Below are 20,439 nucleotides of genomic sequence, written 5' to 3' on the forward strand. Positions count from 1 at the left end.
TCTTTTGCGAATTTCGAAAATAACCTAAAACTCCTCAAACATGATGTGGCGTCAAATTGAAAGAAAGTGCTCCATCGGAATTGCCATCATTGTAAATTCGTTGATTAAAGGTTTGCTGCACCATACCTTGGAAAACTAAGACAGTATTTGCATGAATATCATTGATATGCTCTCTCCTCTTCCATTGTTTGCAGGCTACTTAAAAATCGTAGAGAGATGGATATGGGCTGTGATGGTTTATCATTGTTGTTTTCCTTTGTTATTTTCAAGCCGTGTTATTTATTTTCTCAGATTGTAGTTCGTTAGCGTGTGGTTTGAAAAAGGCTAATTACCTGTTTGGCTGGAGAGCCGAGGTGCGAGCTAGCTTTGTTCTGTATTAGTGTTTCTGTATGAAATTCGCAGAACTTTCCTGAACTTTGAAGAATTTAACATATCCGTTTAAAAATCTTTGCACTTAGTGAATTTAGATAGTGATAAGGGTTCCTGATTGAGACCAATTTTAGGACTTGGGTTCTAATTATTTTTTGATGTGGTAAAAGTTGCCACATTTGGTGTCTGGTTGTGGGATAAGATCCCTGAATCTACAGAGGCTTTGAAAGGTGGATTCGGAATATTTTAAACAGTTTTCTGTTTAGGCTTTTGTAAAAAGTCTAAACCTGAGTAACTCATATTAAGACAATTTTGCTGTTTGTATAGTACTTCAGTTCTCCTTTTAGACTCTTGAGAAAAGCCTATATTTTCCCGTTGAAACCTGGCTATCAAATTTTTATCATGAAATCGGACTATCAAATTTTTTCGTTTTCCTAATTATCGATAAATTTGGGTGATATTTTGCCAGTAATTGAGGTGGTAAAGAAAGGTAGTATTTTCGTAAACCTTAGAGAGATTATGGGGATTTTTTTTTTAGTATAAGGAAGAACCTTTTTGGAACCTAAAGAGGGTGCCCGAGAATTCTATCAAGTCTATGAGACAGACTAGGTCCAGCTCACTGGGTCGAGTACAAGTGAAATTACACGACACTAAATGACAGAGCATCAGCGATTCCTAAGAGGAGGACAAAGAATGCTCTCTTATATAGTTTAACTCTAAAACGGAAAAGAAATTTCAATCAAATCTAACAGAGGTTGTAGGTCAGGCTTGGAGCTCGGCTGAGGGGATAGGTTGTCCTAACAAGAAGGGAGAACAATAGAGTGTAAAGTTTTTGCCTGAGGCTATTTCTGAAACAGAAGATAGTAAGGCAAGGACAGAGAAAGCGGCAGGAAAGGTAGGGATCGAGTTATTGCCAGAAGTTTCAGCAAGTATTCAGGTCTTGGGTAATAAAACAATTATGGTCAAAACTCCATGAAAATTTTGTGCCTTATTTGCATAATTTAGGTCATATTCCACCCTTGCATAGCTGATTAACGCTGCGTTGACAAAGGGGATGCAGAGGCAATCTAACTGCCTCTATGCAATTAGCTCACGCATCCAAAGCGCAAAAGCAGCGGCATTTCGATGGTTTCTCCTGAGAATTATTTGTGCCTTTGAGCGATTAAACAAAAAAAAGTAGGTTTTTTCAACTGAAAGTAAGGATCAACATTAAAACCTAAACGAACAGAAATTATTATGATACTTTGAGGGTACCCCCCCCACTACACCTGGCTCTTCACGCTAATATTATTTAGAATATTCAAAAAGCTATCTTATTCTAATTTAAGGAACCTTGTGTTTCACCTTTTGTTCGTAAAGGACTGGGATACGAAATCATACTTTAGCGTAAGGACCTATGTTGCTATGCTGTAATTGCTATGTGTAAGCAACAGGCAATAGGTTTTTCTTTTTTGGATTAAATGAAAAAACTATTTTTTAACTGAAAGTAAGGAACGATACTAAAACTTAAAATGATCAGAAATTATTCGGTGTAAGAAAGGTACAGTTCCATCCTCAACGTCTCGCTCTATACACTTATGTTTGACTCTTTGTCACAACTATGTTTTTTAAAACAATAAAACCCCAGCGTAAAGAGTGAGGCGTTGAGGATGGGACGACCCTTTTCGTATGCGGAAATATTTCTGTTCGCTTTGAGTTCCTTCCTTTCAGTTAAAAAAGAAATAGTTTTTGTATTTAATTTCTAAACTTTTTTCAACTAATGTGGGTTTGAATTTGGCTCACCGTACATAATAAATAACAAGAGCTAAGAGCTCATATGGCACTTGTGACGAGGTCGGAAGAGCCAAGAGCTCATATGGTATGAGCTCTAGCAAATTCTAAGAATCAATAGATTGCTTTAAAAGGAAAATCAGAGGCTTAATGCCGGTCGGGATTTAAAATAAGAGCTTTGAGTCACGAGGTCCTTCTAAATATCAAACTCCATTAAGATCTGATCACCCACTCGTAAGTTAAAAATACCTCAAATTTTCTAATTTTTCCTCTCCCTTCAGCCCCCCAGATGGTCGAATCGGGGAAGACGACTTTATCAAGTCAATTTGTCGAGCTCCCTGACACGCCTACCAATTTTCATCGTCCTAGGACGTCCAGAAGCAGCAAACTCGCCAAAGCACTGAACCCCACCTCCTAACTCCCCCAAAGAGAGCGGATCCAATCCGGTTACGTCAATCACGTATCAACTACATTTATAAGCGTTTTCTAAAATTTCCGGTATCCCCCTCCAGCTCCCCCCAATGTTAACAGATCTGGTCGGGATTTGAAATAAGAGCTCTGAGGCATGAGTTCCTTCTAAATATCAAATTTCATTAAGATCCGGTCACCCGTTCTTAAGTTAAAAATACATAGATTTTTCTCATTTTTCCAAATCAACAACCCCAGCTCCCCCAAAGAGAACGGATCCGGACCAATTATGTCAATCTCGTATCTATAACTTTTGCTTATTCTTCCCATCAAGTTTCATCCCGATCTCTCCACTCTAAAGCGTTTTCCAAGATATCCGGTTTCCAAGATTTCTGTTTCCCTCGTCCAACCCTCTATGTCCCCGGATCTGATTGGAATTGAAAATGGAGCATCTGAGACATAAGATCCTTCTGTATATCAAGTTTCATTAAGATCCGATCACCCATTCGTAAGATATCTCGATTTTCACGTTTTCCAAGAATTCCGGTTTCCCCCTCCAACTCCCTTCAATGTCACCGGATCTGGTCGGGATTTAAAATGAGAGTTCTAAAGCACAATATCCTTCTAGATATTAAATTGCATTAAGATCTGATAACCCATTCGTAAGTTACAAATACCTCATTTTTCTAATTTTTCCGAATTACTCCCCCCCCCAAACTAAACCAAAGAGAGCTGATTCGGTCCGGTTATGTCAGTCACCTATCTTGGACTTGTGCTTATTCTTTCCACCAAGTTTCATCCTGATCGCTTCGCTTTAAGCGTTTTCCAAGATTTCCAGTCCCCTTCCCCCTAATGACACTGGATCCGGTCGGGATTCAAAACAAGAGATCTGAGTTTCGAGGTCCTTCTAAATATGAAATTTCATTAAGATACGATCTTAATGAAGGCCCAACTAATTTTGATAATCTCGATGCAAAAATCCTTTTCTGATTAAACACTATAATAACAAAAGCTCAGACTATATCCTAAAGTTCGCTGATTTCTTCTTGTACTTGTTTTTTTTATTCTTTTCACACTCTAACAAATAGATTTGCTCTTGAAGAAAATTACTGAAGAATTTGAAGGGCAATATTCTTAAACTGTATTGCAGCTAAACAGGATGACAAGTTTCTTGGCTATAAACATTTATAGAGTATCTATGAAAGCTAATTTTTCTTGGTTACCAAATTCCTTTGTTGGTTTCTTACATGCATGAGTTCCGTTTTGTCAGTAAAGTACTTTTTGAAACAAGCTTGAATTGTGGTAACATGTCCAGAGACCTTGTCTGTACATCCTAGCCTATGAACCGCACGAAAAAAAGCCGTGCTATAGCCCGCGAAGAGGCCAGAGGATGTTAACTCTTCTTGAAGTTTGAGGATCGTATCGCTCTTACGTGGAGTATTAGTTGCATAAAAAGAAATGCTTTAAGGAGAGAAACAAGGGGGGTATTGGCATTGGGGGGAATGAAGGGGGAAACCTAAAATCTTGGAAAACGCTTAGAGTGGAGGGATCGGGATGAAACTTAGTGGGAAAAATAAGCACAAGTCCTAGATACAGGATTGAAATAACTGGAACGGATCTGCTCTCTTTGAGGGAGTTGGGGGGAGGGGTTAGTTCTACAAAATTAGAAAAAATGAGGTATTTTTAATTTACGAAAGAATGATCGTATCTTAATGAAATTTCATATTTAGAAGGACCTCGAAACTTAGATCTCTTATTTTAAATCCCGACCGGATCCAGTGTCATTAGGGGAGGGGCAACTGTTTTTCTTTCTCTCCTTACTGTCCAACGTTATTGACTTGCTTTTTCTAGCATTTCAATTAAATTTGGCCTTCGAAAAAAGAAAAAATAATAAAAAAGATTACCCTAAGGATTAACTCATGCAACTTTGTTAGAGACGCAGCAAAGATTGATCATACAGATAAAACAAGACACCATAGAACAAATTTAAAAACTCGATAATTTTGTGATACAAGACACCATAGAACAAATTTTAAAACTCGATAATTTTGTGATGTGGGAGTTAAGGGCTTGTACAATCCCCACCCCCTGGATACGTACCCGCTGGTATGTTTAGAAAATACTTAGTCTCCGAACTCACCGTGAAGAGAATTTTTTTTATTAAATATTTGATTTTTTTGTGCTTGTTTGTGTTAAAAACATAAGATTTAGGCTTTCTTTGCATTCAAAATAAATTTTCCAGTATCAATAAGAAAAAAATGAAAAAATTTGGAAAATCTGATAAACAATATACGAGTCAAAAAAGGAGTAAAGCTTCAGTTGTGTTAAATACTAGCAAGAGAGTTTATATTTTGAGAAACGGGAACAAGAAGTAATGAAAGGAATTGATAAATTGATTTTTTCAGTGGCATAGGCTATATACGACATAAATGAAACTGTTTTGATGGAACTTTTTGTTTTCAGAAATCAGAGGAGAAAAAGAAGCCTTTTAGATGTTCATGAAAAAGTAGATATACTTAAAGGGTTGCTCATTATTCTAGTTTCTTGGTTACTTCTAAAAATAGATACGGCTGTGGTTTATCATCTAATTAGAACTCAAAGTATTATCAAGCTTTACATCTTTTATAATATGTTGGAGGTAAGTTCTCTTATTAAATTATTTTGTTGATTTATTGTTTAAATGTTTTGTTTGTTTTTATTTCTAGTCAAATCTGCTGTTGAGGTCACTGTATTCACTTCTCTTGCTAACTCTTTTTACTTCTTCGTACAGACGAGTAACTTCTTTTTCCATTCCCATTTCTTGATTAGCACCCCCCCCCCTGTCTCCCGCAAAGTCTTCCCACAAAATAGAGACGCGTAACTTCTGGTTTCCATTAAGAAACAGACTTCAGACTTCAAACAGACTGTTTTCCATTCAGGAAGTGTTATTCTACTCACACCAAGTAAATGTGTTACATGTCAGAGAAATGTTGCTGTATGTTACGAAAGGATGTTCTTCCTTGTGTGATAAAATGTAAGCAGTGGCGGTTTTGGTATCTCTCGCGCTCGGGGCAAAATCTTGATTAGCCCCCACCCCTGTCTTCAGCAAAGTTTTCCCACAAAATAGAGACGCGTAACTTCTGTTTTCCATTAAAAAACAGACTTCAAACAGACTGTTTTCCATTCAGGAAGTGTTATTCTACTCAGACAAAGTAAATGTGTTATTCAGAGAAATGTTGCTGTATGTTACGAAAGGATGTTTTTTCTTGTGTGTTAAAATGTATGGTTGGTTTAATATGTAATTTCATTCTCAAAATAAATCATGCTAGCAAACAATGCCGAACTTGCAATCATCGTCAGAAGAATTATTGCAGTGCCAAAATCGTAAAAAATACATTAATCTTAATAAAAATAATATTATTAAAGGTCAATAACACAAAAAGATTCATACGAAAAAATATCAAAATATATAAACCTCACAAATACAAAAGAACAAAGTTGTCAATGAAATATATTAAAAACATGTAATAAATCTATAGAAATCGAGAATGTACAACTGTTGTTAAAACATAAAAATAAAACTAGACGCAAGAGTATTTGGATCTAAAAGGGAGCTAAACAGTTTAAAATGGAGTTGAACTTCACCTTCAGAAACAAAATGTGGCATAAAAGTCTCAATACCTTTTGCAAAATATTGAAGTGATATAGACGACATATTGGCCTTTTCCCCTGTTAAAGTGATTCCTGATTTGGATGTACAGGAGGCGGAATAGCTCCTTGGGCTTAGAATTGCTCAAAGCCTTTCGACTAAAGCTGATGCCAAGGGTCTCAAGCCTATTCCGTAAAGTGCTTATATATTACCAATGATCTTAAAAGCTCTCTTTTGAATTGTTTTGATTCCATGCCTATTTCAATATTGGTAAGGTATCAACGGTAAATCAGCATCAATAGGCTGTAATGCCACAGGTGGCAACCATTTTCTAATATTACTCGTTTGTTTTGTCTTGTTATTAAATATTTTTTTTTGTTTTTTGGTACGTTTAATAAAGGTAAAATAAAAGATATGAAAATACGGATAATGAGTTTTACTGGGGATCTAAGCTTTGAAAGAAGCTTAAGTAGAGTAAGGGAAATGTTAGCCTGTTTTGTATTGTTGTCAACGTGGATATGCTATTTAAGATTAGGTGACAGCATAGTACCAAAAAATTCAGTGTCTGTGAGAAGATTTAAAAAAGAGGGTTTTCCAGAAACCCTCCTATTCGGGAAATTAAAAGCGTTAACTGAGGATTTATCCTCAATAGCTTTCGTGTTAAAATAAGAGCTTCACTTCACTGGAAATTTCAAAGGAATACTAAATACACAGTCTATTACATTTTCTTTCTAAATTTCTACAACCGATATATCGTCCGTGTATTTTCATTTATAGAGAGGAGTTTAAGTAATACTGCTAATAGTAATAAGGAACAGTAAAAAAGATAAGTTAAAATCAGCCCAAACCAAAACTTAAGCCCTAATAAATTATTATTTCTGTTAATTTGAACAAGAATGTTCAGGAATTTGGAAAATTTAGGATCTCAGAGGGGGGACCCCGAAGCTCCTTGCTTAAATCCCTGGCCATATTCTGTTTGTTTAATCTTGCTTAAATAAAAAGTCATTCTTTGGATGGAAAAGATTTTAGACGGCATTATTTAACCAAATTTATACTATCTACTGACGATCCTCAATTTTTTCTATCCGTGGGTAGACCTGGGAACCTGTAGGGTTACAAGTGCTACTAGATTTTTGTAGCTAAATTTATGCGTGCTTATGTACTGAATCATGTCGAACAAAGAAAGTTTTTCCATGAAAGTAAAAAGAGAATTCCAAACTTAAACAAGTAGAAACTTGCAAATATAAAACATCCTACTTACAATGAGTGGAAATTACTCCCAATGAAAAAATAAAACCTAAACAGGGCCATATCAAGGATTTTTTTTCCCAGGGGGGGTGTGTGTGTGTGTACAAAAGGATTTTTTTCGGGGGGGGGGGGGGTACAAAAAAACTAAAAAGCGCAAAAATTGTATCCGTTTTCGTTACGTTGTTACGAGTCAGAAAAACATTTTGGGGGGTTCCACCATCCCTGAATATGGCCTTGAAACTAAAACTAAAAACATGGCAATGAAGAGCGAAGCTGAGCATATAGCGAACAGAAACTACCACAAATAAGAGTGATGCTGTCACCCTTCAAAACAGCCTCAAACCTTTTCTCATCTTTAAATCGATAATGATTTAGAAACTGTCATAAATCCAGTAAAATTATTCAGCATATACTAAACTTAACATTTAAATATATGATTTCCAAGAAACTCGAGAGCAAAAGTAAAAGAAAAAAACCCGAAAAACTAAGCCCAGAAGTTGTGGTATTTAGCAAGGGAGAATTTAGAGGAATCCAAAACATATTTATTTGTGGAAAAACGAAACTTAAAAAATTCCAGAAACGAAATTTTTGACCATGATTACCAAAATTATCACATATAAATTGTAGTCGCTAATTCGCTCTGTTGATAATAGCGGTTAATTTTAATTAATAGTAGAAATGCGTAGTAGAAATCGAGGTATTTGTAGTTTAAAAAAAAAAACACAACTTAGAAACAATAGGGAAATTTTTCCAGGATAGTGGAATTCAATTCAGTGAATGTTTTGGCCTTATGTCCTAGGGCTGTCTTCAGCACAACGCCAGAAATAAAATGTATATAAAAATTTACGTTAAAATGTGAAAATTAAAACTAAAATTGTTTTTAAAAAAACTTTTTTAAAACAGCCCTAGCATCCTTACTTCATCGAAGTTCAACTAGTTTTTTCAAGTTCACAGTCTTGGAAAAATTTTCCTATTTCAGGTTGTGTTTGTTTGATATAAAACGGCAGTATGTGCTATTTACGATAGAGTTTCCGTAGGAGCAGTCGTGATAGCAGTAGTTCAGACTGGAATAATCATAGTAGGAGCAGACGTATTGGATAAAGTTAGTTTGGGAGTAATGTGACAAAAGTTGTCATGGTATGAGACTAGTTGGGGCATGAGCAGTAGTAGTGATTTTCACTTTGTTTGCAATCAAACATTTGTAGAAGTATATATATAGTGTTTTTTAGGACTTCTATATTTCAATAGTAGCCCCAGAGTGGCCAATAATTCAAAACTTTCTTCAAAATCAGCTATGTAGTAAATGAAAGAACATTTTTGAAATATGTAAGCTAATAGCTGTATTTGGTTTTGCAGTCGTGATAGCAGTAGTCCAGACTGGAATAATCATAGTAAGAGCAGACGTATTGGATAAAGTCAATTTGAGAGTAATGTGACAAAAGTTGTCATGATATGAGACTAGTTGGGGCATGAGCAATCGTAGTGATTTTCACTTTGTTGGCAATCAAACATTTGTAGAAATATGCATATAGTTTTTTTTAGGACTTCTATATTTCAATAGTAGCCCCAGAGTGGCCAATAATTCAAAACTTTCTTCAAAATCAGCTATGTAGTAAATGAAAGAACATTTTTGAAATATGTAGGCTAATAGCTGTATTACTGTAATAGCTTTAATACTCCTATTGCAATATTAGCCTCATATGTGCAATCAGTGAACTCAGGAAGTTAGCTTGTTTTGATGTTGAATGTTATTTTCCAATATTAGCTTCATAATAGTAATCAACATGCTTTGGAAATCGTACAAATCCTTGGTAGAAATCTGGCTCCTTTTTATGGCCCTTGGTATTGGTTCTCTTTGGGGGAGCTGGGGGTTGTCAATTTAGAAAAATTAGAAAAATCGAGGTGTTTTTAACATAAGAACGGGTGACCGGATTTTAACGAAATTTGATATTTAGACGGAACTCATGTCTCAGAGCTCTTATTTCAAATCTGGACCAGATCTGTTGATATTAGAGGGAGTTGGAAGGGGAAACGGAAATCTTGGAAAACGCTTAGAGTGGAGAGATCGGGATGAAACTTGGTGGGTAGAATAAGCAAATGTCGCAGATATGTGATTGACGTACCTGGACTGGATCCACTCTCTTTGGGGGAGTTAGGGGGTGGGGCTCAGTGCTTCGGCGAGTTTGGTGCTTCTGGACGTGCTAGGACGATGAAAATTGGTGGGCGTGTCAGGGAGAAGCAAAAATTGAATTGATAAAGTCGTTTTCCCCGAATCGACTATCTGGGGGGCTGAAGGGAGAGGAAAAATTAGAAAAATTGAGGTATTTTTGGCTTACGAGTGGGTGATCGGATCTAAACGAATTTGATATTTAGAAGGACTTCATGACTCAGAGCTCTTATTTTAAATTTCGATCGGCATTAAGCCTCTGATTTTCCTTTTAATCAATCTATTGATTCTTATAATTTTGCTAGAGCTCATACCATATGAGCTCTTGGCTCTTCTGACCTCGTCACAAGTATTATATGAGCTCTTAGCTTTTGTTGGAAATTTGTACTCTCTCTATTTTGATTCTTTGCTTCACTGCAATATTTGCATCAACTTTTATTATTTTGTTTGTTACTTTTTGTCCCTTTTACCTTTTTGTCCCTTTTACCTATTTTGCAATGTCAATCTATCTGTCTTTGTAATCTACAAGGTCAGATACCTGTAAATGCAAACTTTGTTTGGGAATAAAACGATCAGGAAGCACAAAAGCCCTTCGTATTGGTGGAAGCAGGTGCTATTTGGGAAATGTACACTTACTATGTTTTTAACTATGGTTTTTGAATATTAACATGTAATCATTTAGTACCAGTCCTTGAGTAATCCCTGATTGAGCATGCATCGAAAGAGATGAAACATCTATTTGCATAGAGCAAGAGGGGGGATGTATGAAGGGTACGGGCCCAATGGCTCTACTCGAGGCCCTTCATTGACACAGAGGGAAAATTCTTGCATAGCTGTGATTTCAACTAAATATAAGGTTCTTACCCTTCTACTAAAATTTATACTATGTTTTAAACAGGATCTTTGCATATTTTGAGGCCCTTGACCTCTCAGGCAGGGGCCCAAACTTTTGGTCAGAACCAAACACTATTGAAAAATAAAGTACTTACGCACGATTTTATTTTAGGTTTCTATAATACAGTCGGAAACTCAGATTTCGAATAAGCATTATCAGAAATTTTTTATATACCAACTTCTGTGAAAATTAAGCAATAGTTTCTAAATTTGGACGTAATATGTTATGATTTTGGGCTTCCATAGTTCAATATTAGTTTCAGAACTGTTATCGATAATCTAAGAAACCTGAGATTGTCGATACATATATATAATGAAAAAGGAAATCACCAATGCAACAGCACACACATAAAAAAAAGAAAAAAAAAGACAAGGAGAAAAGGAAAACTGTTAAAGGAAAACTAGTAATTAATATAGATCAGTCTGGCTTTCGGTAGTGAAATCAACAATGCGCTTCTCAATAACTCCAGCTGGGTTTACCGAATGATGCTTTCTTTGTAGAAAAGTCTTGCTTGTCCAAGTTGGAAGTTCCATTAAATACCTTGCAAATTTAAAGTAAAGGAGATGAACTTGCTTTCCTTTGCCACAATTAAGGAAAGACCAAACAGGAGCAAGGGCAAGTAAGTGAGGAACGGCTAGGCTATTATATAAATGAAAACGGTGCAATCTATTTGGATACGAAACGTTTGAAGCCAGGGAGGCATACGCAGCCTGGATCTTACTGGCATAATTTTGAATTGCCAGGTTTACGGTTTCTTTCAGGTTTGCTCCAATAGGCATGCCCAGGTAAGTAAGGCTGCTAGTAAAGGAAACCTCAGAACCGGATAGACTTATTGAATTTCTATTCCCTTTATAGTTGAATGTTAGAACAATTGTTTTATCAGTATTAAAGCTCCATCCAATGTGTTCGTACTCTTCTTGGAGAAACTCAAAGGTTGAAGAGCATCTTTGAAAAGTGCAGGAAAGATTTAGTAGGTCATCTGCAAACGTAACTAACGAAAGATCAGCTCCTTTGAATATAAAAGCACAGTTCAGCTTAGCCTGAGCACCGGTAACACAATTATTAAACAAAACTGGAGAAGACAGAGCTCCTTGGCGTACACCTTTCAGAATCGGAAATAGTTGACTACCATCTTTAATTCCAGCCTTCAGATTTCTATACATGCATCTTAAGCAAGTGATTACCGCAGCATCAGCACCTTTCAAAAGGCCCTCAAGTGAAACATGTGAAAACATACACGAGTCAAAGCTATTGCAACATCGAGTGCACATAAAACCAAGAAATCACCTCTTTCTTCAATGTCCTTCAGCACATTTATAAGTAGAAAGAGAGCATGCTCTCTCCCTAAGCCTCGCTAGTACCCAAACTGACGAAGAGGGGAGGAACAATTTTCTTCAATATCTCTTATCAAAACTCAAAGAGCTTGAAAGTTGTACATGAGATGGTAATGGGGCGATAAGAACTGCACGGAGAAGCGTCTTTTGTGCCCTTTTTAAGGATTTTAGTTATTTGTCCGATACAAACAAGGATCATCTGAAACAGTAGTGCTCAATATTGCTCGATTAAACAACTTGAAAGTTACAGATGCCTTGCAAAAAAGAATCAACACCAGAGGAAGATTTTTCCTTTAATTTCGGAATCAAGGATTGAACAGCACTTGGTGACACAACCAGGAAAGATTTCGTCTTATTTGAAAGAACAAGATCAAGCTGTTTTTCTAAAAACTCCTCTATGTTTTTGTTGAGAGCACTGAACTCCATAGCGAAATATTCAGCCCACTTTTTTTCAGGCATACGAGCACTCTGGTCTTTGGTAGGCTTGCTGTACTCCCAGAGTTTGGAGGGGTCTTCAGCAATACGGATTACATTTTTCTGGATCAGCATTAACTTATATAATTTAAATTTCCGTTTCGTACGGAGCCTCAAGTCATTTACTAAGCCATCTCTCGGGTGACCACAGTCGTTCCAAATAGAAAGCCATATTTTGGCTGAATTGCACGCATTCACTAGATCTCTATTCGAACACGTCGAAGAGGAACGGTGCTTCTTTCAGCACATTTCAGCGCGTGATTTAGTCGTACCAAGTAGGAAGTAAGCTCAACTGAAATATTCTTTCCACTTTGTGGCAGCACAGCAGGGTCGCATAAAAGATTGAAAGGCACTTTCATATTGCTCAGCATCTCGTCACAGACTTTACTGAAGGACTTACTTGACACATTTTTCCAATCTCGGTAGGAAAACCAGTTTCATTCTGTATTTTGAGCCATAGGTGGGGATGAGTAAAAGCAAGTAAAGATAGGAAGGTGGTCAGAGTGGAATCCTTCTTTTAAAACTTTGACCTCATGACTGCCTAACGAAGCAACAACATGGTTTAAGTTAGAAGTTGAGGAAAGTGGCCCAATATATGAAAAGTTGTCATTCATAGTCCATACACAATAGTTGGGAGGAGCACAGCCCCAAAAGATTTGTGATCGGGGAGACATTGTATTTGTTGTACCTAAATTAAAACCTCTGCTGACTATAACAGATTTAGAGGCAAAATTTTAAAAAGAGACCTTTTTTAAGAAACCTGCCTAAATGCTTTCAGGCAGACGCAAATCTTGAGTCTGAGTATTCATTGTTATAATTTGTAGGCAGATAAACGTTAGCTACTACATGATTTTCAAGCTTAGCGGCAATAAAGTAATCAGTCTCTGCTAATAGCTTGTAAGGGAATCGGGATGGATTGCGAGACCACCAGATGGTCTGCCTAGTAGTCTCACAACTGCACTACGAAAGAGGAGATAAAAATTAGAAAATAGAGATAACAGGCTTAGGCGGTCTTCCGACAGGAAATGCTCCTGAATCAGAACTGGGTCATGGGACTGCAAGAACTGTGAAAGAATTGGGATTCGATCGGTAACTTTTCCATTAATGTTCCACGATAAAGTACGGCATCTGGATCTTATTTTGAACTAGATTTGCCTTTCAGCAGAGCCTGTGTAATAGGGCATTTGTAACTGTAATATGGGTGGCTGTCTGATTTGTAAAGAGCATATTTTTTCGGTTTCTGCCAGGGGGGCTGTTTTTTTATATATATATATATATATATATATATATATATATATATATATATATATATATATATATATATATATGTATATATATATATATATATATATATATATATATATATATATATATATATATATATATATATATATATATATATATATATCAATAAGTTGTCTGTGTGTGTCGAGTGACGTCATGTTCGTGTGTCGACTGACGTCATGTTTGTCGACTGACGTCATTAAAAGGATTGAGCTGTATGCGTCATGAAGTTGTTTGTTGACTGACGTCATGTTTGTCAACTGATGAAATTACATACCGGGACACCGGGACACAAATGACGACCGGGACACAGGGAATATAAATGACAACCGGGAACCTCAAAGAGAAATTACAGACTGGGACACCCGGACACAAATCACGACCGGGACACAGGGAATATAAATGACGACCGGGACACAGGGACACAACTACAACGGGGACGCCGGGGGCACAGGCGGAATATATAAATGACGACCGGGACACAGGGATTGTTCGAATAGAAATTACAGACCGGGACACCAGGACACAAATGACGACCGGGACACCGGGACACAGGGAATATAAATGACGATCGGGACACTCAAAGAGAAATTACAAACTGGGACACCGGGACACAAATGACGACCGGGACACAGGGACACATCATTAGAATAATGAGGTATAGATCTGAATACGGATTGTTTTTCCCATGGACAATTATATGTTGCATGTTCAAGAGTAAGTAAACCTGACAATCTATTTATATGCACAGACAATGGGACAGCGAAGAATGTTGTATATTCGCATGTTTTACGTAGTTAAAAACACACACACACACACACATATATATATATATATATATATATATATATATATATATATATATATATATATATATATATATATATATATATATATATATATATATATCATGAAAAGAGAAATCACCAATGCAACAGCAAAAACTAAAAAAAAAGAGACAGAAGGAGAAAAGGAAGACTGTTTTCCTAATTTAGTGATTAATATAGACCAGCACTTGAATAAGGCCTTAACCCTACTCATCCATACAATCACATAGGCCAAACAGCATAGCCAAACACAATCAACCATAAAGAATAATCCATGGACAGGCAGTCATGTCGTCAATAAGTATAAGTCGTCATTTACCAAACAATAGAAAAAATAATAAAGACAAATAATTCAGAGGCAACAACCCAACACAAGGGCTCATCAGGAGAATACACTGGCCTATAGGGTTTCGCCACTTTAAATTCTCTACCCAGCCAAGTGTTGTGGCTACCACAGAATATCCATGGCATCCCCGTGTCAGGTATCACCCCCAAAATACATGCCTATGAAAAAAAAACAGCAAATGTAAAACAACCAAGTAACACCAAAACAAGCTTATCCTGTTAATATATCCCTCTTTTTAGCAACAATAGGTAAACTAAATATGATAAAATTTACCAAATCACAAATATTAACACATTGCAAAAAAAAAAAAAAAAAAAAAAAAAACTAAACAATTATAGAATTCATCTTTACCATGTGGTTATTAAAAAAAAAAAAATCCGCTCTATTAGAAACACAATTCAAAATAAATGGCGCTGCATCATCATTTGTCGAACCTCCGAAATTAGTAAAAAATTTCTTTAAGTATTTCCAGATAATTCTTTTGATATTTATTTAAAAGTTCGTTATAATGAAAACTAAATTTTTTAAATTGCCAAGTTAATTTAATTGCAGAAAAACCTCTTGATATCAATTTTTGGCTTAAGATTTTACATCTATTTTTAAAATCAATATAATTACTACAAATCCTTGCATAACGAAGTAACTGTGAGAAAAACGCAGAATATGTGATATTTGAGTGTATATTACTTTCAGGGAATGGGAAACTAATCACTTCAAAATCAAAATCATCCGTTTTATTATACATTTTAAAACTTAATTTATTATTATCACAAATATTTATATTTAAATCTAAGAAATGATCTTCATGACCAGCGCCATGACTAGGTTCAAGAGTAAGCTCTGATGGATATATATTTTTAGAAATATCAATGAAATCCTTACAATTTAAGACCAAAATATCATCTAAATATCTTTTATTATTTGACAAAACATGTTTTAAATTGTTTGGATTATTCTTATCCATCATATATTTATATTCTAGTTGACTTAAAAACAAGTCAGCTATAAATGGGCTGGCATTCCCCCCCATGGGAATTCCCACGATTTGCTTGTACAAATCACCACCAAATCTTATATAAGTATTGTATAAAAAAAATTCTAATAAATCAAAAATCATATCCAAGCTGTAACATCTCAAGTTAACTGTGGTATTAAAGCAATTTGTCCATATAGCTTTTTTATTATAAGTGTCTATTTTTAAAACCCTTTTACTAGATAAGAGGAAAGATTTCTTGATAACAATTTTTAAATTATCTAACACTACATTAAGTGATAAATTAGTATACATTGTCGCAAAATCGAAAGACTCAATTTTTTTAGCTGAAACCATTGTTAAAGACTCTATCACCTGCAGTGAATTATTAACACTCCAATATGGATTAAAATTCGAAAACTTTTTAATACCAGAACAATAGGTTTTAAGTTTATTTACAATTTCCTTTAAAATTAAAGAGAGGTCAGTAGCAGCAATGCGGGTTGGACATTTAGCTGCTCCAGCAATAAACCGTGGTTTAGGGGGATTCTTATGAAATTTTACAGTCCAATATAGGAAAGGGAACTTTTTATCATTGTCATTTATTTTAATATTAAAATTTTTAAAAAGTATTTCTTCAGTCTTTTCAATTAAATTCTCATCCTCTAAATTTACCTTTTCGTAAACATTAGTTGTGCATAACTCCCTTTTTAAGATATCACAATACAGCTTCTGATAAATTATGGCAAAATTATTATTAGCTTTATCCACTGGCACAATTACAAATTCATTCTGTAGATTAGCAATTGCTTGTTTAATATTCGCATTATAAAATAATGATTTAGTGTTACTATTTTTTAAATTAGAATATATTTTATTTCTTATTTTACTAATAATTAAATTCTTCCAACTTTGAAAACTCTCTTTACTTTTATTCTCTTTCTTACACCACTTATCAATAAATAAATCAAAATCATTTTCCAAGCCATCAAGAACACTCGATGGTTTCAGATGATGAGAAAGACGGAAATTAGCCCCTTTATTCATTATAATTTGAAGATTATCTCGCTTTATTATTGACAAGTCCCCTGTTATAACATGTTTGTAAGTAGGATTTACAAATGGGCCAAGTTGCTTACAATTACAAAGCAGTTTCCAATTTATATCACTATCTAATCTTTTAAGTATTAAATTATAATTAAAAATAATTTGCCCAATAGTTTTTGAAAATTTATAAGTTAAAACTGGACTATCATTATAATTCAAATTACTAGGAAGGGCCTGTTTCACATGCCGCTGATTTAAAATTTCTGGTAAATTAATATCTTCAATCTGCTTACAAGTAAAATTAATAGGTAAATATAATCTGTTATCCTTATTACCAATCTTATCAAACTTTTTCTTTTTTGAAATATATATATATATATATATATATATATATATATATATATATAGATATTCACAGGTGGGACACAGGGACACAACTACAATGGTGCGTAACTAATATGGCGCGTAACGACTTACGCGCGCGGGGGGGCTTGGTTGGGCACGAAGCGCCACCCCAACAGCTAGTATATGTATATATATATATATATATATATATATATATATATATATATATATATATATATATATATATATATATATATATATATATATATATATATAACACTAATATGTAACACTAATTTTATAATAACACTAATATATTAATAATATTAATATATAACATAATATTAATATATATATATATAACATTATATTTAATATAATATAATTATATAATATTATTAATATTAATATAATATATAATATTAATGTTAATATATTAATATAATATATAATTAATATAATATTATTATATAATATAATATTAATATAATATTAATATTAATATATAACATAATATAACACTAATAATATTAATATATAACACTAATTTTATATAATATATAACACTAATTTTGGATTCTGTATCTAGTGCGTTCTGCTTTCTTGGCTTCTGCTTTATTGATGTGACCCTCAGATTTGTAATCAACAAGCACTGAACCCTTTAATTGCCAATTTGGTGGACATCAAACGCTAATAGTGAATTTTGTGTTTAATATATTTGGATTTCGGACTTTGACATTCTACTATATGATTCAAATTTATGATCAAGAATCTTAGAAATCATTATGTACTAAGTTTGCTAGATAACGAAGACAGCTGATGATATACATAATTTACTTTGAACTTTTGTCTTCTAGTGCTACTTTTGATATGTGATAGTTACCGATTATGTTTTACTGATATATTAGCTCTGATTTCAACTAAATTTAACATCTTACTAAAACGTATTTACGAAGTCTCTGTTTTTAATAGACTATTTACACATTTTAAGAGGCAAGGGTCCAACTTTGATTAAAATTTAACATTATCACAAATCTAAATCTGACACTATATGCTAAATGTGCTTTGTTTTCGCTTCCTATAATATTGTATTAGACTCAGATTTACAGTCAACATTAAAAAGTGATATAAACTATAAAAAGCGAACTGTAATTTTCTTGTAAGTAACTCTTACCCTTGATCTGAATTGCGCACTAATTAGCACAAGTTTAGTAGAATTATGTAAACGCCGTAAAGGATATAAATAACAACTAAATATAGAAATTAAAAGCAAAATAAAATGAATTAGATGAAAAACAAAATAAAATGAATTAGATGAAAAACAAAACCAAACTCAGTAGCAGGCAATTAAACGAGGATGAACAGGCGAGTAGTAGATGAAAAGAAGAATCCAATTTGGATAAAAATTGTGTCTTAAAATTGCTGTATTCTTGGCAAGGTGCGAAGATAATTAGCGTGCTTGCAGAAACTTAAAGTCTCATCCAATATACTTCCAGGATGCTTAACCAATGTGATTTACGACGTAGAGAATCACCGAAATTACCGTTTCAAGCCATAATTAGAAGACATTGATAAAATTACCCTTGTAGATTTATTATAAATTAACTTCGAATAATTCCTTCATCCATCTATAGATCCGTAGTAAACTACTTTGAGCTACACCTAAGAATCTATTTTCCGTTGTCGCTTTCAGTGCCATCTAAAAACTGCAATTGCGACTAGTCTTTTTGCTACTATCTTTGAGTTCTGGTGCTTTTATTTTCAAGTTTTTTTGTTTTGAAAAGTAAAGTTGCTCTCAAAAGTGCAAACGTTCAGGACCATAAGTCCATAAAAAACGATGTTGATGATCACACTAAACATTATCACTCAAATTGCATGTTGTAGCTACCTTTTGACGTTGTATAGACTATGGTAAATTTTTGACCAAGCGAAATATTAGTAATTCTAATGCAATCACTTGAATAATACTCCAAGTCTTCAATTAATTTCTTTCTAGAAAGACAAGCTATTTGTAAAAAGATTGCCCAACATTATCTTAAATTTCTTTATAATGTACATTAAACAACGTTTCTCAAAAAGAAAAATGGAGAATAAATGTACTAACATAAATGAAAAAGTTGTTGGTGTTTTAGGTTGCTGATAGACTCTGTTCAGTCTTTGGGCAAGACATTGTTGATGCTCTATTTTGGACGGCCACGGAGCCTCGAGGCAGAAAACGCGAGCACTTGGGAGTGATTCCTCATTTCATCTTGGCCTTTGTATACATAGTCTTTCATACGATGCTTATACTCTGTCAGGCTACTACCTTAAGCGTGGCTATGAACTCTCGAAATAAAGCCCTGCTGACCATTATGCTGTCTAACAATGTAAGTAGCTATTTTTTTTCAGTTTAATTGACTAATCGGCAGATGTGTGAAAACTGTAAGAGAATTCATTGTCTTAAGGTTGCTCTTGATTTTTAGTAGACAGTACAGGAGGCAGCATTACTTTCCTTCGTTTGAGCATTTTGATTTTCAATTAGCAGAAACAAACACAATTCATCCCCGTTCCTTCTCTATTTTTTTAGACCTATTCGTAATTTTTGTTGTTTTTTCTTTTTTTATGATATTGAGATAAAAAAAACGTAAAGGAAACATATTGTTTGGTTTGGCTGGGTTCTATCTTACCTAATATTATTAATTTTTTTAAGTTTAGGATATTTTAGTACAACCAAAAGACTAAATTTCATTTATTTTCGTATGTACTACTCCAATCTTCTCTTGTAATCTTCACTTTTGTGATCAGGTATGAATAGTGATTTCGATTTATTACTTTATTCCTTAATAATTACACGTAAAGTACTACCACATGACCATAGCTTTGTAATGACTCCATGCAAATTGTTAGTTTTTTTATGCATTATTCTATATGTGTGTATATATGTATTTTTTAGTGAATACTTTATCTGTCACTTGGTTCCTTGAAAGTCTCTATTTTTCTTTGTATTTCCTTGATTACTTTATTGCTATGCTAATGACCAAACAAACCTATTAATCGCTTAGTCTTAGTTATGTATATGTCCTCTTTTTCATCTGACTCTTTTCACCCTTCTTACAAAGCTACCGAAGTCCGCGTTTTGAGCAGATTCATGAATAGTTTCATAAGAAATGGAACTTCGGAAACTATATAAGTGGCTGCATCTTAAACGTAAATATCTTGGATGAAAGTGGAAAACTCTGTCATCGTTTGTATTTGTTCTTACCGTTTTCCTAGGTAAGCCACGTATTGCAGAGATCCCTGGAACTTTCACTGACAAGAACGCAATCTCTTTTAGACTAGAGGTAG

General features: G+C 34.3%; 1 protein-coding gene across 1 annotated transcript in view; it reads left to right on the forward strand.

Annotated features, from left to right (window-relative positions):
* Positions 1 to 20,439, forward strand: part of LOC136025146 (protein TAPT1 homolog) — a 62,592-nt gene that overhangs the window by 25,672 nt on the left and 16,481 nt on the right. Inside the window, exons 4-5 of the mRNA XM_065700895.1 lie at positions 5,011 to 5,185; positions 19,248 to 19,481. Of these exons, the coding sequence (XP_065556967.1) occupies positions 5,011 to 5,185; positions 19,248 to 19,481 (409 nt within the window). The remainder of the gene's footprint in view (positions 1 to 5,010; positions 5,186 to 19,247; positions 19,482 to 20,439) is intronic.

The sequence above is a fragment of the Artemia franciscana genome, chromosome 3 (genome assembly GCF_032884065.1).
Source record: "Artemia franciscana chromosome 3, ASM3288406v1, whole genome shotgun sequence".
In the NCBI taxonomy this organism is placed as follows: Eukaryota; Metazoa; Arthropoda; class Branchiopoda; order Anostraca; family Artemiidae; genus Artemia; species Artemia franciscana.